This window comes from Acanthochromis polyacanthus, chromosome 6, assembly GCF_021347895.1.
Source record: "Acanthochromis polyacanthus isolate Apoly-LR-REF ecotype Palm Island chromosome 6, KAUST_Apoly_ChrSc, whole genome shotgun sequence".
Classification (NCBI taxonomy): Eukaryota; Metazoa; Chordata; class Actinopteri; family Pomacentridae; genus Acanthochromis; species Acanthochromis polyacanthus.
This window is the reverse complement of record NC_067118.1, coordinates 5033849-5051757: the sequence shown is the minus strand read 5'-3', so window position 1 is coordinate 5051757 and position 17909 is coordinate 5033849. Positions and strand designations below refer to the sequence as shown.

Genomic DNA, 17909 nt, shown 5'->3' with positions numbered 1-17909 from the left:
TGTTGGTGAGATCAGTCCACGTTTTAAATAATTGTAAATGTTGTTGTCCCTCTCAACCCCCCCGGCCAGCAGGCAGATGGGTCCCCCCTATATAGAGCCGGGTTCTGCTCGAGGTTTCTTCCCTGTTAAAAGGGTGTTTTCCTGCCACTGTCTCCTTTGGGCTTGCTCTGGGGGTCAGGCTTATGGGTTCTGTAAAGCGTCTTGAGACGATTTGACTGTAATTGATGCTACAGTGCCTTGTGAAAGTATTCGGCCCCCTTGAACTTTTCAACCTTTCGCCACATTTCAGGCTTCAAACATAAAGATATAAAATTTTAATTTTTTGTCAAGAATCAACAACAATTGGGACACAATCGTGAAGTGGAATGAAATCTATTGGATATTTTATACTTTTTTAACAAATAAAAACCTGAAAAGTGGGGCGTGCAATATTATTGGGCCCCTTTACTTTCAGTGCAGCAAACTCACTCCAGAAGTTCAGTGAGGATCTCTGAATGATCCAATGTTGTCCTAAATGACTGATGATGATAAATAGAATCCACCTGTGTGTAATCAAGTCTCCATATAAATGCACCTGCTCTGTGATAGTCTCAGGGTTCTGTTTAAAGTGCAGAGAGCATCATGAAGACCAAGGAACACACCAGGCAGGTCCCAGATACTGTTGTGGAGAAGTTTAAAGCCGGATTTGGATACAAAAAGATTTCCCAAGCTTTAAACATCTCAAGGAGCACTGTGCAAGCAATCATATTGAAATGGAAGGAGTATCAGACCACTGCAAATCTACCAAGACCCGGCCGTCCCTCTAAACTTTCACCTGAAACAAGGAGAAGACTGATCAGAGATGCAGCCAAGAGGCCCATGATCACTCTGGATGAACTGCAGAGATCTACAGCTGAGGTGGGAGAGTCTGTCCATAGGACAACAATCAGTGGTACACTGCACAAATCTGGCCTTTATGGAAGAGTGGCAAGAAGAAAGCCATTTCTCAAAGATATCCATAAAAAGTCTGGTTTGAAGTTTGCCACAAGCCACCTGGGAGACACACCAAACATGTGGAAGAAGGTGCTCTGGTCAGATGAAACCAAAATCCAACTTTTTGGCCACAATGCAAAACCATATGTTTGGCGTAAAAGCAACACAGCTCATCACCCTGAACACACCATCCCCACTGTCAAACATGGTGGTGGCAGCCTCATGGTTTGGGCCTGCTTTTCTTCAGCAGGGACAGGGAAGATGGTTAAAATTGATGGGAAGATGAATGGAGCCAAATACAGGAGCATTCTGGAAGAAAACCTGTTGGAGTCTGCAAAAGACCTGAGACTGGGACTGAGATTTATCTTCCAACAGGACAATGATCCAAAACATAAAGCCAAATCTACAATGGAATGGTTGACAAATAAACGTATCCAGGTGTTAGAATGGCCAAGTCAAAGTCCAGACCTGAATCCAATCCAGAATCTGTGGGCAGAGCTGAAGACTGCTGTTCACAAACGCTCTCCATCCAACCTCACTGAGCTCCAGCTGTTTTGCAAGGAAGAATGGGCAAGAATTTCAGTCTCTGGATGTGCAAAACTGATAGAGACATACCCCAAGTGACTTGCAGCTGTAACTGCAGCAAAAGGTGGCGCTACAAAGTATTAATGCAAGGGGGCCCAATAATATTACACGCCCCACTTTTCAGGTTTTTATTTGTTAAAAAAGTTTAAAATATCCAATAAATTTTGTTCCACTTCACGATTGTGTCCCACTTGTTGTTGATTCTTGACAAAAAATTAAAATTTTATATCTTTATGTTTGAAGCCTGAAATGTGGCGAAAGGTTGAAAAGTTCAAGGGGGAAGAATACTTTCACAAGGCACTGTATATAAATAAAATTGAATTGAAATAATTCTGATAAAAGTTTTTCTGTTTTTAAATGAAGTCCTGAGAATCCATAAAGCCTGAAGGAATCATTTCAACACAGGTCTGATCCGACGGCTTCAGAGTTTGCTCTTTTATTTAGTTTCAGGACAAAGGTTCTCTTCATGGTTTTAGTTAATTTATTAACAGATTCAGAGTGAAGCATTGAACAGACCTGCAGTAAACAGAGTTTAAACCTGAACCGGTTCAGCTGCAGGTCTGAGCACGCTCAGACCGGTCCGACCGCCCAGCTGGAGCTAAAAAACAAACTCAGCTCAGAGAATTTATCTGCTGAATCCCAGAGAAACATTCCGTCTGTTCTAGTTTCTGTTGTTGATTTTAAGAGGAACGTCGGCTCAGAACGAAGCTGCATGAAATCTGGAACATTCCGTTTGTCTGCAGCTTTAAAAGACTCAGAGATGAAATAGTGACAAAGTTCTAGAGTAGACCTACTGACAAATGTCCAGTAGGTCTACTCTAGAACTTTCTCCAGGGGACGTTCTCCTCTATGGACTTGAAGGACCTGGAACTCTGGAGATATTCCCAGTCTGAAGGTAGAACTCTGATCACTGATAATGTTGCTGCAGAACCAGATGGTTCTGAGGAGGTTCTGGTTCTGTTAGAAATGCTCTGAAGACCAGTTAGAACTTTGACTTTCATAAACGTTTCCTCCTGAAGGTTTGTCAAACAGCTCCATCCTCTGATGTCTTGTTAATAAAGTTCTGGTTCTCCATCAGTAACCTCCATGTTCTCCACAGATCCAACCATGAGGTGGTTCTGTCTGATCTTCATGCTGTCCATCTGCAGAGCAGCACAAGACTTCAGGATCTGTTCTTACAACGTCCAGAACTTCAACATGCAGAAGGCCTCCAACTACAAACTGATCCACACTCTGACCCGGGTAAGAACCGTTCTGGTCAACAGAACCCGCTCCAGTTTCTGGTTCTTTTCCTTCAGGGTATTTCCCAGCAGCTGGTTCTGCTTCCATAAACTTAGGGTTCTAGTGAACGTTTCAGAAAGACGAGCTGAAGGAACATAAAATCTGATTAAAAAGTGTTTGTGAACTTTGAAGAAGGTCAACAGGTTCTGCTAGAAACATGTTGACTGATCTAGATCAACACGTAAACATCAACATGCAAACGTGTAAGCGTGTAAACATCAACGTGTAAACATCAACATGCAAACGTGTAAACATGTAAACGTCAACATGTGAACATCAACATCTACAGTAAACATGTAAACATCAACGTGTAAACATCAACACGTAAACATCAACATGCAAACGTGTAAGCGTGTAAACATCAACACATAAACATCAACATCTACAGTAAACATGTAAACATCAACATGCAAATGTGTAAACATGTAAACATCTACAGTAAACATCAACGTGTAAACATCAACATGTACAGTAAATGAGTAAACATCAACATGCAAACATGTAAACATGTCAACATCCATCCATCCATCCTCTATACACCGCTTTATCCTCACTAGGGTCATGGGGGGTGCTGGAGTCTATCCCAGCTGACTCTGGTGAAGGCAGGGGACACCCTGGACAGGTCACCAGTCTGTCACAGGGCTACATATACAGACACACAATCACACTCACATTCATAAACAACAACATGTAAACATCAACATATCAACATGTAAACATCAACATGCAAATGTGTAAACATCAACATGTACAGTAAACATGTAAACATCAACGCGTAAACATCAATATGTAAACATCTGAAAATGTCCAGATTATTGAGGTTCCTCAGGGAACCACCCTGGATCCTAAGGAGATATCTGAGGATCTGTTTAGAACTAGAGTTCTAAGCTGATCAAGGGTTCCATGAAGCTGGTGAGATGTGTTCTCCTGCCTGCAGGTGGTGTCTCGCTGTGATGTTTGTCTGCTGCAGCATGTGGTGGATTCAGATGGAAAAGCCGTCAACAAGCTGCTGGCTGCTCTGAACAGGTGAGATCAGGAGGTTCAGGACCAAGAGGAGTCTCCATGAGTCAGATACATCAGGAACAAACATCCCATAATCCCAGTCCAGACTGTATTTAGTTATCATGTGTCTACACACACTTGCTGATGATGTAACTTCCTGTTGGCCGCTGCACTTCCTGTCATTAACATAACTGGTGATTGTGTTTGTGCCTCCAACAGGGAAACCAACAGGTAGGGTGGATTTCTTAGCATGGATCCTCATCTAATCACACATTAATCATTCTAATCACCTGGATTGATCCTCTGACTAATCCTTTATGATGTAGAATCATAAACACTTTATGGTGGAGAATCTGTTCAAATGTCAGACTTACTCTCCTCTCTACATCTGTTTAGGTCAAATATCAACTTAGATCCATCAGAAGCTAAATCCTCTCAGCTTCATCACTGTTTCATGTTCTAGTCGTTTTGCATCCTTTGGACTTTTATTTTCCAACATTTGGAGAAAAGGAATTCTGAAACATTTCTGTGTTTTCAGCTTCAGTAGTTTGATTTTCTACCTGCTGTGCTGAGTCTCTTTACCCCAGAAACCTCCTGGACCAATCAGATAAATGCAGCAGAAACAGAGGACAGAGGAGCAGGTTGTTAGAGATCCATCCAGCATGGAGGAATGTCTTCTACAGAAGCTGAGCAGAGTAGAGAGGAAACATGGAGATACAAAACATCTACAGAATGAGGAGATGGTTGGAGCTTCAGGACAAACCAGCTGGAGGTTCTGGAAGTCAATTCTAGAAATGTCTAGAAACGTCTTCCAGAACCTCCAGTTCTGGAAGACGTTTCCAGCTGGAGGTTCTGGAAATTGTTTCTAGAAATGTCTTCCAGAACCTCCAGTTAGTTTCTCCTGAAGCTCCAACCATCACCAGGACCTGATGACTGAGAACCTCCACAGAAGGATGAGGAGACATTAGTTGAGAGTTTAATGGCCTGATGGATGTTTTCAGTCTTCATTCAGCTTCATGACTCAGATTCTCCAGAATAAAGTGTGATCTTTGTTCCTTCCAGCAGCTTGTTTGTTCTGACAGAACGCAGCTTTAACGACCATTAAATGGATTTTAACGTTAGAAAAAGCAGTAAAGTAAAAGTTCTCGATTACAAGAGAACTGAAAAATACATTTTAGGTTTTAGCAGCAGATAAGTGAAAGTCATTGTTCTAGATCACACACTGCTGGGTTCCTTCATCTAGAACAATACACCTCATACTTCTACTGCAGTATATCTTTGAAATTGAATGTATAACATGGAAATACTTCAGCACTTGTACTTTCTACCACGTGTATTGAACTGTTTCAGTAGAACCAATGCTTTAATCAGTTCTGTTATTATACTAAGATGTTCTTGTATCTTCAAGCTGAACAAAACATGTTTTCCTTTTTGAATCAGAAAGTTTTGTTGTCATTGTACCAAAGAGTACAATTGGATAAAAACATGTTCTACACACTTTTATACACATTTTTATACATACTGTACCCACATTCAACCTGACCAGAACCTCAGCAGAACAATGACAACCACAGGCTCCCTATGGAACCCTCAATATCCCAGAGCTGTGGAGTTCTGTAGGTGGAATGTGTTGTAGTCTAGAACATGCATAGAGCATTCAGAGGACCCAGTAAGGAACCCTGTGAAACACCAGGACCAGGAGAACCTCCCTAAAGCTTTGTTTAACCTGCACAGAACTTTATTCTGTTCTGTTAACAGCTGCAGGTAGTTCCAGAGGAACTGGACCTGCTGAGAACCAATAATGGATCAGAACTGATAATCAATTAGTTTTAGTTTGACCAAACTCGCTGTGACGTCACGATAATCTGAACGGATCTCCAGAGCTGCTCTTCTTCAACACAACAAACTTAGAGGAACCAAACTGAACATATGATGTTCTGTATCATGTGGTGGTTCTAATCAACCCCATTTAACAACAAGAGCTGAAGTTACTTAAAGGACCTTAAAGGTTCTGAAGTCTGAGTTACCTGAAGACCTTAAGTGTTCCAGATATGAGGAACTATTTCTGTTCCTGGATCTCAGAACATGTGAGGACCCAAAGTGTGACGATGCAGAAGTTCTGTAAAACGAGGTTCCGCCAGCACTTTAAAAACCTTAGAAACAGCAGCTCACCTGCCTTAGAACCTCCACCAAGGTGGAACCATGAAGTACCTGGTCAGATCCACCACAGAGACCCAAACACAGTCGAGTAAATCCTGATAGTTCCCCTGAGATCCTAATAGATCTCAGTAGATCCTAATAGATCCCAGTGTGAGGATCAGCTGCTGTGACTCTTCTGTACTTTTACTGCAGTAAAGTTTTGATAATCTTCTAATAGAATCCTCTTTATTCTTAAACTTGTGTTTATTTGTGTTTCCTGTCATTACTGCTGATGTTCAGGTAAATCATTTATCCACAAAGTTTAACTCTGACATTTCTGCCGTTCTTCAGGTTCTTCGTTTCACTTTGTTCTGTCAGATTAAAGGTTCTATGATCACGTCTCAGCTTTAGTTTCAGCAGATTTCTAGATTTATTCTTTATTCTGACTTTAATGGGACTCTAAAACCCGCTAAACTCATGTAACTTTAAAGCTGAGACTCGGTTCTGTAATGGTTCTAGTTAATTTGATGAACTGAAACATGGAGGCTGAAGAAGGAAACTGAACGCCAGAAAACCTGGAATTCATCTAAATATCTAGAACACTAAACTTTGCTGCTCCTGCATTCAGCTGCTGCTTCTGTTCTAACTGGTTCTACTGGTGGAGGGTTCCTTCGTATTCTGTCAGCTGGTTAACTGGGGTCCATATGCTTCGTTAGCCGTTAGCTAACTGCTCTGTGAATGGAAATGCTTCAGGGTTTCTGACTAATCACAAACCATACTGTGATTACTGCCTGTCTAAATGCATGCGGGGTTCTGAGGGAACGTCCAGGGGGTTCTGAGGGAACGTCCAGGGGGTTCTGAGGGAATGTGAGACTGATGTGGAGCTTGCTGCCCAGTGGTGGAACACAGCACAAAAAATACTGCATTTCAGACACACTGAGGTAAAAGTACACAAGTGTTAGCAGCTGGATGTAATACTTTCACCAGCAGTGAGGGTTCCTTTGAGATGTTCCAGGGTTTTACCAGGAGGTCCAGAACCAAAGTATTTCTCAGACTGAAGCCATTAAAGCACCACAGAAGAAGAAAAGTCCAGCTATCAGAGCGATTATTTTATTTCTGGAACTTTAGAAATTAAAGGTTCTTTAAACGTAGAATTATATAAAAATCTATCTCAGCACTTAAATAAAAACAAATTAGAGAGCATTTCTTCTGTGGTTCTTGAAGATGTTCCACAGTGAAGCTTCTTCAGTTCTACCTGCCTGGTGAGGAGAACCAGACTAAGACTAGAACTTTGGAGAGCCTCTTCTGGTTCTCAGTTATTCAAACATCTACAGCAGAATTTCAGCCAAAGTGCTTCAGTAGAGGAAGATGTTTAGTGTTCTGAAAGAACCCATTAAATGTAAATAATAAAGACTGATTATGGAATTTAAATATTAAGGATTAAAACCAACAATGTAAATAATCTAAACCCAACTTTATGAGATCATCATGGACATTAAAGCTCAAAACAACAGAATTCTGATTTGTTTCTCTTTAAAGTGACTCATTTAGAACTAAAGTTATAAACTACAAAATATACACCAAAAACAAACGTGGTGAACGTTCTCGCAGAACCCTCCTCTGGTTCCTTCAGTCCGCCTTAAACATCCAGTTTCTTTCTACTGAAGACTTAACATTAGCATTAGCATGACTCCACACAGACCCCTAGCTTTAGCATGATTAGCATCAGTAGTAACCGGGTATTTACTGCAGTAAAAGCATCACGTGTTCCTCTTACATGTAGTGAACTATACTATTGATAAAAATACACTAGTACAAGTAGCCCCATGTTGTACTGGAGATGTACTTTCCACCACTGGGCAGGTCAGACAGCTAGGCTACTTTAGCTTCAGTGTTAGCATGTTATTAAGCTTTCAAAAGCACAGTTTAAATCACATAATGTACTTACACACAGATATACTTTATATTTAGTGCCTTTCAGTACTAAATAGTGGAGTTCAAGTGCAGCTTTACTGGATCTGTTAGCTCAGCTTCAGTGTTGTTAGCCTTAATGTTTGCTAACAGTTTAGAAGGAAACGGCTGGTGAACTAAAGTTCTAAATTAATCTTCAGCCAGTATTCTGGGTCGAACACCTTCAGGTTCCTGTTCAGTTCAGCCCAAAACAGCAGAACACAGAGAAGAAAGCAGTCATCTGGATGTGAGTTTAAATCTGAGTTTATCTCCTGAAGCAGCCTAGAACCAGGATCTAGAACCAGGATCTAGAACCAGACTTTATTATGAACTCGGTTCTGATCTGGCTTCACGTGAACTGACTGATTCTGACCTGATCATATCAATCACTGTTAATCTTTGTGGTTGTGATTGGTTGTGTTGGACTGGTGTTCTGTTTGGGTTCTGCCTGCTGTTTTCACCAGTTTCTCTCCGTCTGTTCTTCAAGGTACGACGACTTCACCTACAAGGCGGTGTCCAGTCAGAGTCTAGGAAACTCTCCTGGTGACATGCAGCAGTACGTCTTCATCTACAGGTAGGACTCACCTGGACTCATCGCATCACTTCCTGTGAGGTCACACCGAGTAGAAAAAACTCAAATGAGGTGCAAACAGCACGTTAGAATGTTTTCTGAAGCAGTAAGAGGGTGTCCTGCAGCAAACAGAAACTCATTCAGGAATGTTTGTTTCCAGCTGAAGAACCGGATTTTAAATCTCCACTGTTCTGCCCCTGATAGTAATTAAATCCTGTTAAACACTGAGGCTAGAACCCTGCACTGATACCAAAGGTGTGAATTCAACTGAAGAATTTATATATTAAGGATTAAAATATCTCTAAACTATAAACATACCGGACTGTACTAACGGCTCAGAAAATCAAACCTCGTGTTCTGGTTCTGGTCTGGGCTCTAACTCCATGATACCTGGATGTCTGTTTATTTATGTTCCATCTGGTTTTGTTTGTTTTTGTTCTATTATTATTATTATTGTTATTTCTGTGTTTGTTTCCAGAGGTTCTAGTTCTTGACGTCAGAATGAGTTCTTTATTACAGGAAGCTTTTGTGTCTTGGTGGACAGAATTAGAAAACATCTCTGGTGCTAAGGTAGCTATGCTAACAGACATCTTTACATAAATAATACTCCAGTAGAACATTAGCAGAGAGGGGTTCTTTAAAGAACCATTTCTGTTAGCGATCCTTAAAAGAACCCTCTAAGGTGTGTCAGATTCATTAAAAAGGTTCCTTTAGGCGCCATCAGTGGTGCTTCAAACGAAGTTTAGCAAAATAGCTTCTTTAAGGAACCATTTTCCAGAGAGTTCTTTGTGGATCCACATTTTTCTACTTCGTTAACAAACTTAATAATCGTCTAAGTAAATTTAACGTAAGAATCTGCAGAACTTCTGGGTTCCTTTGGTTAGAACATATTAAATAGGTAGTGTCTACAGATACGGACCGTACCTGTAGCCTGTGGCCTGCCAGACTCATTAAATATTAATGAGTCTGGCATAAATATTAATGAGCCGGCTGATGAACGCGCTTCGTGATTGGCTGGTAATCCGACGGACGTAAATATTAATGAGCGAGCGACGCTGATGAAGGCACTTCCTGATTCGAGGTGAATCTGCGTGCTGAGCCTGTCATGTCAGTCATCTGCTCTTCATGGAATTTGAACATCAGTATTTAATGATGTAAACACATTATATAACACTGTATTAAAAATATCAATATCAAGTTCCAATAAAGTTACAAGAAATATTTTACAATCAGTGTGCTGGGGTCATCGTTGTCTGTGGAAAAGTCCAACATCATTATCTGACTTTTTCACGGACAGCGATTTGGGGGTTGAAATCAGCACTACTATTAAAAATAGCAAAACTTTTTATTCACGTGACCCTGTTCTAATAAAGCACAAACAGCAAACAAAACAAATGGCGGAACTAACAGCCAGCAAACTACAAGTATTTTTTTACCTTCAAAAGTAGCGACAGACTATTACATATTAACAACCTAAACAAAACCCTGACGTATTTTCTACGTCTGTCAACACAGACACTGTCACAGTCACTTTAATGTTAGCGGACTCTGTTGAATGGCTAAGTTACATCACCACAAACAAATCTCACAATATCACAGTAAATCGAGTTTGTGGGTTTTTTAATTCATGCCGAATTAAAGAGCTGCTCCTCACCATTCACGAGTGTTTGTTTCATATTCGACATCCTTAACTCTATCTTGTAAATTAGCGTCCGAAATTAAATGGGAACATTTGCAATGGAGTTCGTCAGCCGCTTCCACCACTGAACGCGGTAAACTAATTAATAGGAACTGGACTTCAAACAATTTAGACACGGCGTCTAGAAGCGTAAAAACTACATTGTCTAAAGTGTGAGAGGAGACGGTGTATTTTTGGTTAAATTATACAATGTTCGCCGTCAAAGTCATTCATATAAACTGCCTGTAATGTGCAGCAAATAGTAGTTAACCGGCGCCAGCTCTTCAGTGACCTAAACGGGTCCGTACCTCTAGTAGCATATTCTGGGTTCATGGCTGCTGGATGTTTGTGAAACCGAAGAATGTTTGTCAGTGTTCTGCTAAAACTGACACCAGGTCAGTTCGAATCCTCCAGGAGTCACAGTCGGAACCCTAGATCTGGTTCTGTTCAGTGTTTCTTCAACCAGCTTTAACCAACACTAATCTGTTGCTGTTCTCTGAACAGAACCGAGACTGTGAACCTGACGGGTCAGCACCAGTACTCCAGCAAACAGTCCTTCGTCAGAGAACCGTTTGTTGTTCAGTTCCAGAGCAACAGAACCGGTCAGTAGACACAGAACCCAACAGTGACCTTTTGAACCAAGCCGGCCGAGGTTCACCTCCTTCTTCTCTGTTCTGCAGCAATCAAGGAGTTTGTTCTGGTTCCGCTTCACTCCGAGCCCAGTAAGGCGGTCCACGAGATCGACCGGCTCTACGACGTCTTCCAGGAAGTCAGCAAGAAGTGGAACAACAAGGTGAGGAACCAGGATCTCAGGGGTACTAGAACCACTTAGACACCAGAGTTTTAAAACGGGAAGTGAGAGTTCAGGTGTTTCTGTCAGCTGTGAATCACCGCATTGATGCTGGAACATCGAATCTGATGTTCTAGAACCATCGAATCGGATGTTCTACACTCATTGAAACGCCTTAAACTTACTGGCACATAGACCAACCGTGTTATCGTGTGTCTAACGTTAACAGCAGGAGGAAGTCTTTCTGTAGAATAGTCTGACGTGTTTCTTTCCGTTCCTCAAGTGTAATTCTGGTTCCTGAGCTCAAAGAACCAGAACCTCATAAGAACTTGTGGGTCAAAGGTGTTTGGTTCTACTGAATTTCACCTCCTGGGATAGATGATTGTCATCCGTGCTTCAGTAGAAGCAGCTGGACTTTTTTTTTGGTTCTTGAAAATGTTCCACCTTCTTCAGTTCTAACTGGCTGGTTCCAGGTTTTGCCTGAAGGTGTTACTGTGATGGTAACACCTAACCTAACCCTAACCCTTACCAGAGCTGCTGTTCTACGTTCTTGTGTTGGTAGAATGTGATGTTCCTTGGAGATTTCCACGCCAGCTGTGCCTACGTCACCAGAAGCGACCGCAAGAAAATCCGACTTTTCAAGAACCCAAACTTCTCCTGGTTGATCGGAGACAAAGTCGACACGACGGTGACGGACGACACCAACTGTGCTTACGACAGGTGTGTGTGTGTGTCCGTATTATTTAAACGTTATTTTTGTGTTTGTGTTGCTGTTAATCTTGTTCTTGGTGTATCAGGATCGTGGTCCACGGAGAACCCTTCCTGAAGGCCATCAGACCGTTTTCTGCTCAAGTCTTCAACTTCGCCAAGGACTTCAAACTGTCCCAGACCAGGGTGAGAACCTGAAGGAATCAATCATTTGGTCGATAAAAATGTTCGTCTTGGTTTCACGAATCCAAAGTGGCATCTTAGAACTTGTTCTTTGAAGCACCGTTTAGGTGCCGAAAGGAACCGTCTTTAATGGTTCCTTTAGGCATTTTTGTGGGTTTATTAAAGAACCGTCTCCTGTTTTTGCTAAAGATCCTTGGAGTGACGACATGGCGCTTCAAGGAACCATTCTTTGATGTGTTTTTTTTTTTTACCCCGTAGGGTTTTTTAATAAAGAATCTATTTTTGCTGAAGTTCTGGTCCGATGGCGTCAGTTAAACCGTGGTTCTGATCCGTGTGAACTCCTGTCTGCAGGTTCTCGAGGTGAGCGATCATTTCCCCATTGAGGTGAGACTGAAAAGCTCCGCCCCCTTCCTGCTCCAGGCCTCGCCCCTCCTGCTGCTCCTGTTGTCTGTGATTGGCCAGTTCGTCCTGTGACGTCCGAAAAGAACGTTTTTATCCAGATGAGGTTCTCGTTGGTTCTGTGTGGTCTCAGGTGTCTTTAAGCGAGTTTCTGTTTTTGGTTCCTCACAGCGGAGAGGAACCGAAGCTTCAGGAGGTTTAAAGTTGCAGAACTGAAGCTGTGAGTTTCTGTTTATCCAACACTCTTTAAACATGAGCTGTGATGTCAGCAGGTTATTACCCATAATGCCGTTCAGCAGTGGAACACTCTACTTGTGGACTGTTGGTTTTAGTTTCCTGCTTTCTGTGGTTCCACTTCCTGTGTTTGTGGCTCAGGTCTGTCCAGAAGCTGCTGTAAATATTCACAAAATGTCGGAATTCGTTTGTGTTTTTATAATGCTCAATAAAGTTTATTATGTTTGAATTTAAAGGATTAAAATGTCGTCATTGATTTGTTTTTTAAACATTAAAGTTTCATTCAGGTCAGACAACACAAAAACACACAACAGAGTCGACAGGACCAGAAATAGATGGATTTAAAGAGTCCGAGGCCCTGAGAGGCACAAAATCACTAAAATGACCTCAGAGAGACAAAATTAGACAAAATGACAACAAAACCACCACAAACACACAAAACCACCACAAACGGACACAAAAAGCCTCAGACACAAAACGACCACAGAGACCCAAAACGACCACAGAGAGACAAAACGACCAGAGAGACCCAAAACGACCACAGAGAGACAAAACGACCACAGAGACCCAAAACGACCACAGAGAGACCCAAAACGACCACAGAGAGACAAAACGACCACAGAGACCCAAAACGACCACAGAGAGACCCAAAACGACCACAGAGAGACCCAAAACGACCACAGAGAGACCCAAAACGACCAGAGAGACCCAAAACGACCAGAGAGACCCAAAACGACCACAGAGAGACAAAACGACCAGAGAGACCCAAAACGACCACAGAGACCCAAAACGACCACAGAGAGACCCAAAACGACCACAGAGAGACCCAAAACGACCAGAGAGACCCAAAACGACCAGAGAGACCCAAAACGACCAGAGAGAGACAAAACGACCAGAGAGAGACAAAACGACCAGAGAGAGACAAAACGACCACAGAGAGACAAAACGACCAGAGAGACCCAAAACGACCACAGAGAGACAAAACGACCAGAGAGACAAAACGACCACAGAGAGACAAAACGACCACAGAGAGACAAAACGACCACAGAGAGACAAAACGACCAGAGAGACCCAAAACGACCAGAGAGACCCAAAACGACCACAGAGACCCAAAACGACCACAGAGAGACAAAACGACCAGAGAGAGACAAAACGACCACAGAGAGACAAAACGACCAGAGAGAGACAAAACGACCAGAGAGACCCAAAACGACCACAGAGAGACAAAACGACCACAGAGAGACCCAAAACGACCACAGAGAGACAAAACGACCACAGAGAGACAAAACGACCAGAGAGACCCAAAACGACCACAGAGAGACAAAACGACCAGAGAGACCCAAAACGACCAGAGAGACCCAAAACGACCACAGAGAGACAAAACGACCACAGAGACCCAAAACGACCACAGAGACCCAAAACGACCACAGAGAGACAAAACGACCACAGAGAGACAAAACGACCAGAGAGACCCAAAACGACCAGAGAGACCCAAAACGACCACAGAGAGACAAAACGACCACAGAGACCCAAAACGACCACAGAGAGACCCAAAACGACCACAGAGAGACAAAACGACCACAGAGAGACAAAACGACCAGAGAGACCCAAAACGACCAGAGAGTCCCAAAACGACCAGAGAGACCCAAAACGACCAGAGAGACCCAAAACGACCAGAGAGACCCAAAACGACCACAGAGAGACAAAACGACCAGAGAGACCCAAAACGACCAGAGACCCAAAACGACCAGAGAGACCCAAAACGACCAGAGAGACCCAAAACGACCACAGAGAGACAAAACGACCAGAGAGACCCAAAACGACCACAGAGAGACAAAACGACCACAGAGAGACAAAACGACCAGAGACCCAAAACGACCAGAGAGAGACAAAACGACCACAGAGAGACAAAACGACCACAGAGAGACAAAACGACCAGAGAGACCCAAAACGACCAGAGAGACAAAACGACCACAGAGAGACAAAACGACCACAGAGAGACAAAACGACCAGAGACCCAAAACGACCAGAGAGACCCAAAACGACCAGAGAGACCCAAAACGACCAGAGAGACCCAAAACGACCACAGAGAGACAAAACGACCAGAGACCCAAAACGACCAGAGACCCAAAACGACCAGAGAGACCCAAAACGACCAGAGAGACCCAAAACGACCAGAGAGACCCAAAACGACCACAGAGAGACACAACGACCACAGAGAGACAAAACGACCAGAGACCCAAAACGACCAGAGAGACCCAAAACGACCAGAGAGACCCAAAACGACCAGAGAGACCCAAAACGACCACAGAGAGACAAAACGACCAGAGAGACCCAAAACGACCAGAGAGAGACAAAACGACCACAGAGAGACAAAACGACCAGAGACCCAAAACGACCAGAGAGAGACAAAACGACCACAGAGAGACAAAACGACCACAGAGAGACAAAACGACCAGAGAGACCCAAAACGACCAGAGAGACAAAACGACCACAGAGAGACAAAACGACCAGAGAGACCCAAAACGACCAGAGAGACCCAAAACGACCAGAGAGACCCAAAACGACCACAGAGAGACACAACGACCACAGAGAGACAAAACGACCAGAGACCCAAAACGACCAGAGAGACCCAAAACGACCAGAGAGACCCAAAACGACCACAGAGAGACAAAACGACCAGAGAGACCCAAAACGACCAGAGAGAGACAAAACGACCACAGAGAGACAAAACGACCAGAGACCCAAAACGACCAGAGAGAGACAAAACGACCACAGAGAGACCCAAAACGACCAGAGAGACCCAAAACGACCACAGAGAGACAAAACGACCAGAGACCCAAAACGACCAGAGAGAGACAAAACGACCACAGAGAGACAAAACGACCACAGAGAGACAAAACGACCAGAGACCCAAAACGACCAGAGAGAGACAAAACGACCACAGAGAGACAAAACGACCACAGAGAGACAAAACGACCAGAGAGACCCAAAACGACCAGAGAGACAAAACGACCACAGAGAGACAAAACGACCAGAGACCCAAAACGACCAGAGAGACCCAAAACGACCAGAGAGACCCAAAACGACCAGAGAGAACCAAAACGACCACAGAGAGACAAAACGACCAGAGACCCAAAACGACCAGAGAGACCCAAAACGACCAGAGAGACCCAAAGCGACCACAGAGAGACACAACGACCACAGAGAGACAAAACGACCAGAGACCCAAAACGACCAGAGAGACCCAAAACGACCAGAGAGACCCAAAACGACCACAGAGACCCAAAACGACCAGAGAGACCCAAAACGACCAGAGAGACCCAAAACGACCACAGAGAGACAAAACGACCAGAGAGACAAAACGACCAGAGAGACCCAAAACGACCACAGAGAGACAAAACGACCACAGAGAGACAAAACGACCAGAGAGACACAAAACGACCAGAGAGACCCAAAACGACCACAGAGAGACAAAACGACCAGAGAGAGACAAAACGACCACAGAGAGACAAAACGACCAGAGAGACCCAAAACGACCAGAGAGACCCAAAACGACCACAGAGAGACAAAACGACCAGAGAGACCCAAAACGACCAGAGAGAGACAAAACGACCAGAGAGACCCAAAACGACCACAGAGAGACAAAACGACCACAGAGAGACAAAACGACCACAGAGACCCAAAACGACCAGAGAGACCCAAAACGACCAGAGAGAGACAAAACGACCACAGAGAGACAAAACGACCAGAGAGACCCAAAACGACCAGAGACCCAAAACGACCACAGAGAGACAAAACGACCACAGAGACCCAAAACGACCAGAGACCCAAAACGACCACAGAGAGACAAAACGACCACAGAGAGACAAAACGACCAGAGACCCAAAACGACCAGAGACCCAAAACGACCACAGAGAGACAAAACGACCACAGAGACCCAAAACGACCAGAGACCCAAAACGACCACAGAGACCCAAAACGACCAGAGAGAGACAAAACGACCAGAGAGACCCAAAACGACCACAGAGAGACAAAACGACCAGAGAGAGACAAAACGACCAGAGAGACCCAAAACGACCAGAGAGACCCAAAACGACCAGAGACCCAAAACGACCACAGAGAGACAAAACGACCACAGAGAGACAAAACGACCAGAGAGACCCAAAACGACCACAGAGAGACAAAACGACCACAGAGAGACAAAACGACCACAGAGAGACAAAACGACCAGAGAGACCCAAAACGACCAGAGAGACCCAAAACGACCACAGAGAGACAAAACGACCAGAGAGACCCAAAACGACCAGAGAGAGACAAAACGACCAGAGAGACCCAAAACGACCACAGAGAGACAAAACGACCACAGAGAGACAAAACGACCACAGAGACCCAAAACGACCAGAGACCCAAAACGACCACAGAGAGACAAAACGACCACAGAGAGACAAAACGACCAGAGAGACCCAAAACGACCAGAGACCCAAAACGACCACAGAGACACAAAACGACCACAGAGACCCAAAACGACCAGAGACCCAAAACGACCACAGAGACCCAAAACGACCAGAGAGAGACAAAACGACCAGAGAGACCCAAAACGACCAGAGAGACCCAAAACGACCACAGAGAGACCCAAAACGACCACAGAGAGACAAAACGACCACAGAGAGACAAAACGACCAGAGACCCAAAACGACCAGAGAGACCCAAAACGACCACAGAGAGACCCAAAACGACCACAGAGAGACAAAACGACCACAGAGAGACAAAACGACCACAGAGACCCAAAACGACCAGAGACCCAAAACGACCAGAGAGAGACAAAACGACCAGAGAGACCCAAAACGACCACAGAGAGACAAAACGACCACAGAGAGACAAAACGACCACAGAGACCCAAAACGACCAGAGACCCAAAACGACCACAGAGACCCAAAACGACCAGAGACCCAAAACGACCAGAGAGACCCAAAACGACCAGAGAGACCCAAAACGACCAGAGAGACCCAAAACGACCACAGAGAGACAAAACGACCAGAGACCCAAAACGACCACAGAGACCCAAAACGACCACAGAGAGACACAAAGCCTCAGAGAGACACAATGACCTCAGAGATGCACAGTAAACACAAAATGACACCAAAGAGACACAAACTGCGCCCACATTGTCCGAATAACTGCAGAGCACGTGTCAAACTCAAGGCCCGCGGGCCGAATCTGCCCCGTAATACAACTGTATCCAGCCCGCGAGATCATTTAACATTGATTTGTTATTTTTATTAATGGACCGACAATATGAAGCGCTGATAACACACAAACTACAGATCCCATAATCCCAGCTTGTGCACGTTTGTGAGCAAGTTTTCTCAGTAATGACCGTTAATAAAACAAAGCTCACACATACAGTAAGGACT

General features: G+C 43.9%; 1 protein-coding gene across 3 annotated transcripts; it reads left to right on the top strand.

Annotated features, from left to right (window-relative positions):
• Nucleotides 1-1893: 1893 nt before the first annotated feature.
• On the top strand, nt 1894-12727 carry LOC110969592 (deoxyribonuclease gamma-like). Of its 3 annotated transcripts, none has more exons than XM_022219710.2 (10): nt 1898-2452; nt 2657-2799; nt 3776-3864; nt 4060-4071; nt 8417-8503; nt 10683-10780; nt 10859-10971; nt 11531-11688; nt 11766-11862; nt 12211-12727. In XM_022219710.2, the coding sequence occupies exons 1-10, from the start codon at nt 2407-2409 to the stop codon at nt 12331-12333; spliced, it is 966 nt and encodes a 321-aa protein (XP_022075402.2). In that variant the 5' UTR covers nt 1898-2406; the 3' UTR covers nt 12334-12727. The 3 variants fall into 3 exon arrangements, with proteins under 3 accessions (XP_051806217.1, XP_022075402.2, XP_022075401.1); XM_022219709.2 differs by having other exon boundaries at nt 1900-2576; XM_051950257.1 differs by lacking the exon at nt 4060-4071 and having other exon boundaries at nt 1894-2452.
• Nucleotides 12728-17909: the final 5182 nt, after the last annotated feature.

What these genes read in the sequence shown, in the direction of transcription:
- LOC110969592 (XM_022219710.2), top strand. Translation starts at nt 2,407, where the DNA reads ATGGACTTGAAGGACCTGGAACTCTGGAGATATTCCCAGTCTGAAG. An exon ending in GCAAGAAGTGGAACAACAAG is followed by an intron (nt 10,972 to 11,530) that starts GTGAGGAACCAG and finishes TTGTGTTGGTAG; the next exon opens with AATGTGATGTTCCTTGGAGA. An exon ending in ACCAACTGTGCTTACGACAG is followed by an intron (nt 11,689 to 11,765) that starts GTGTGTGTGTGT and finishes TTGGTGTATCAG; the next exon opens with GATCGTGGTCCACGGAGAAC.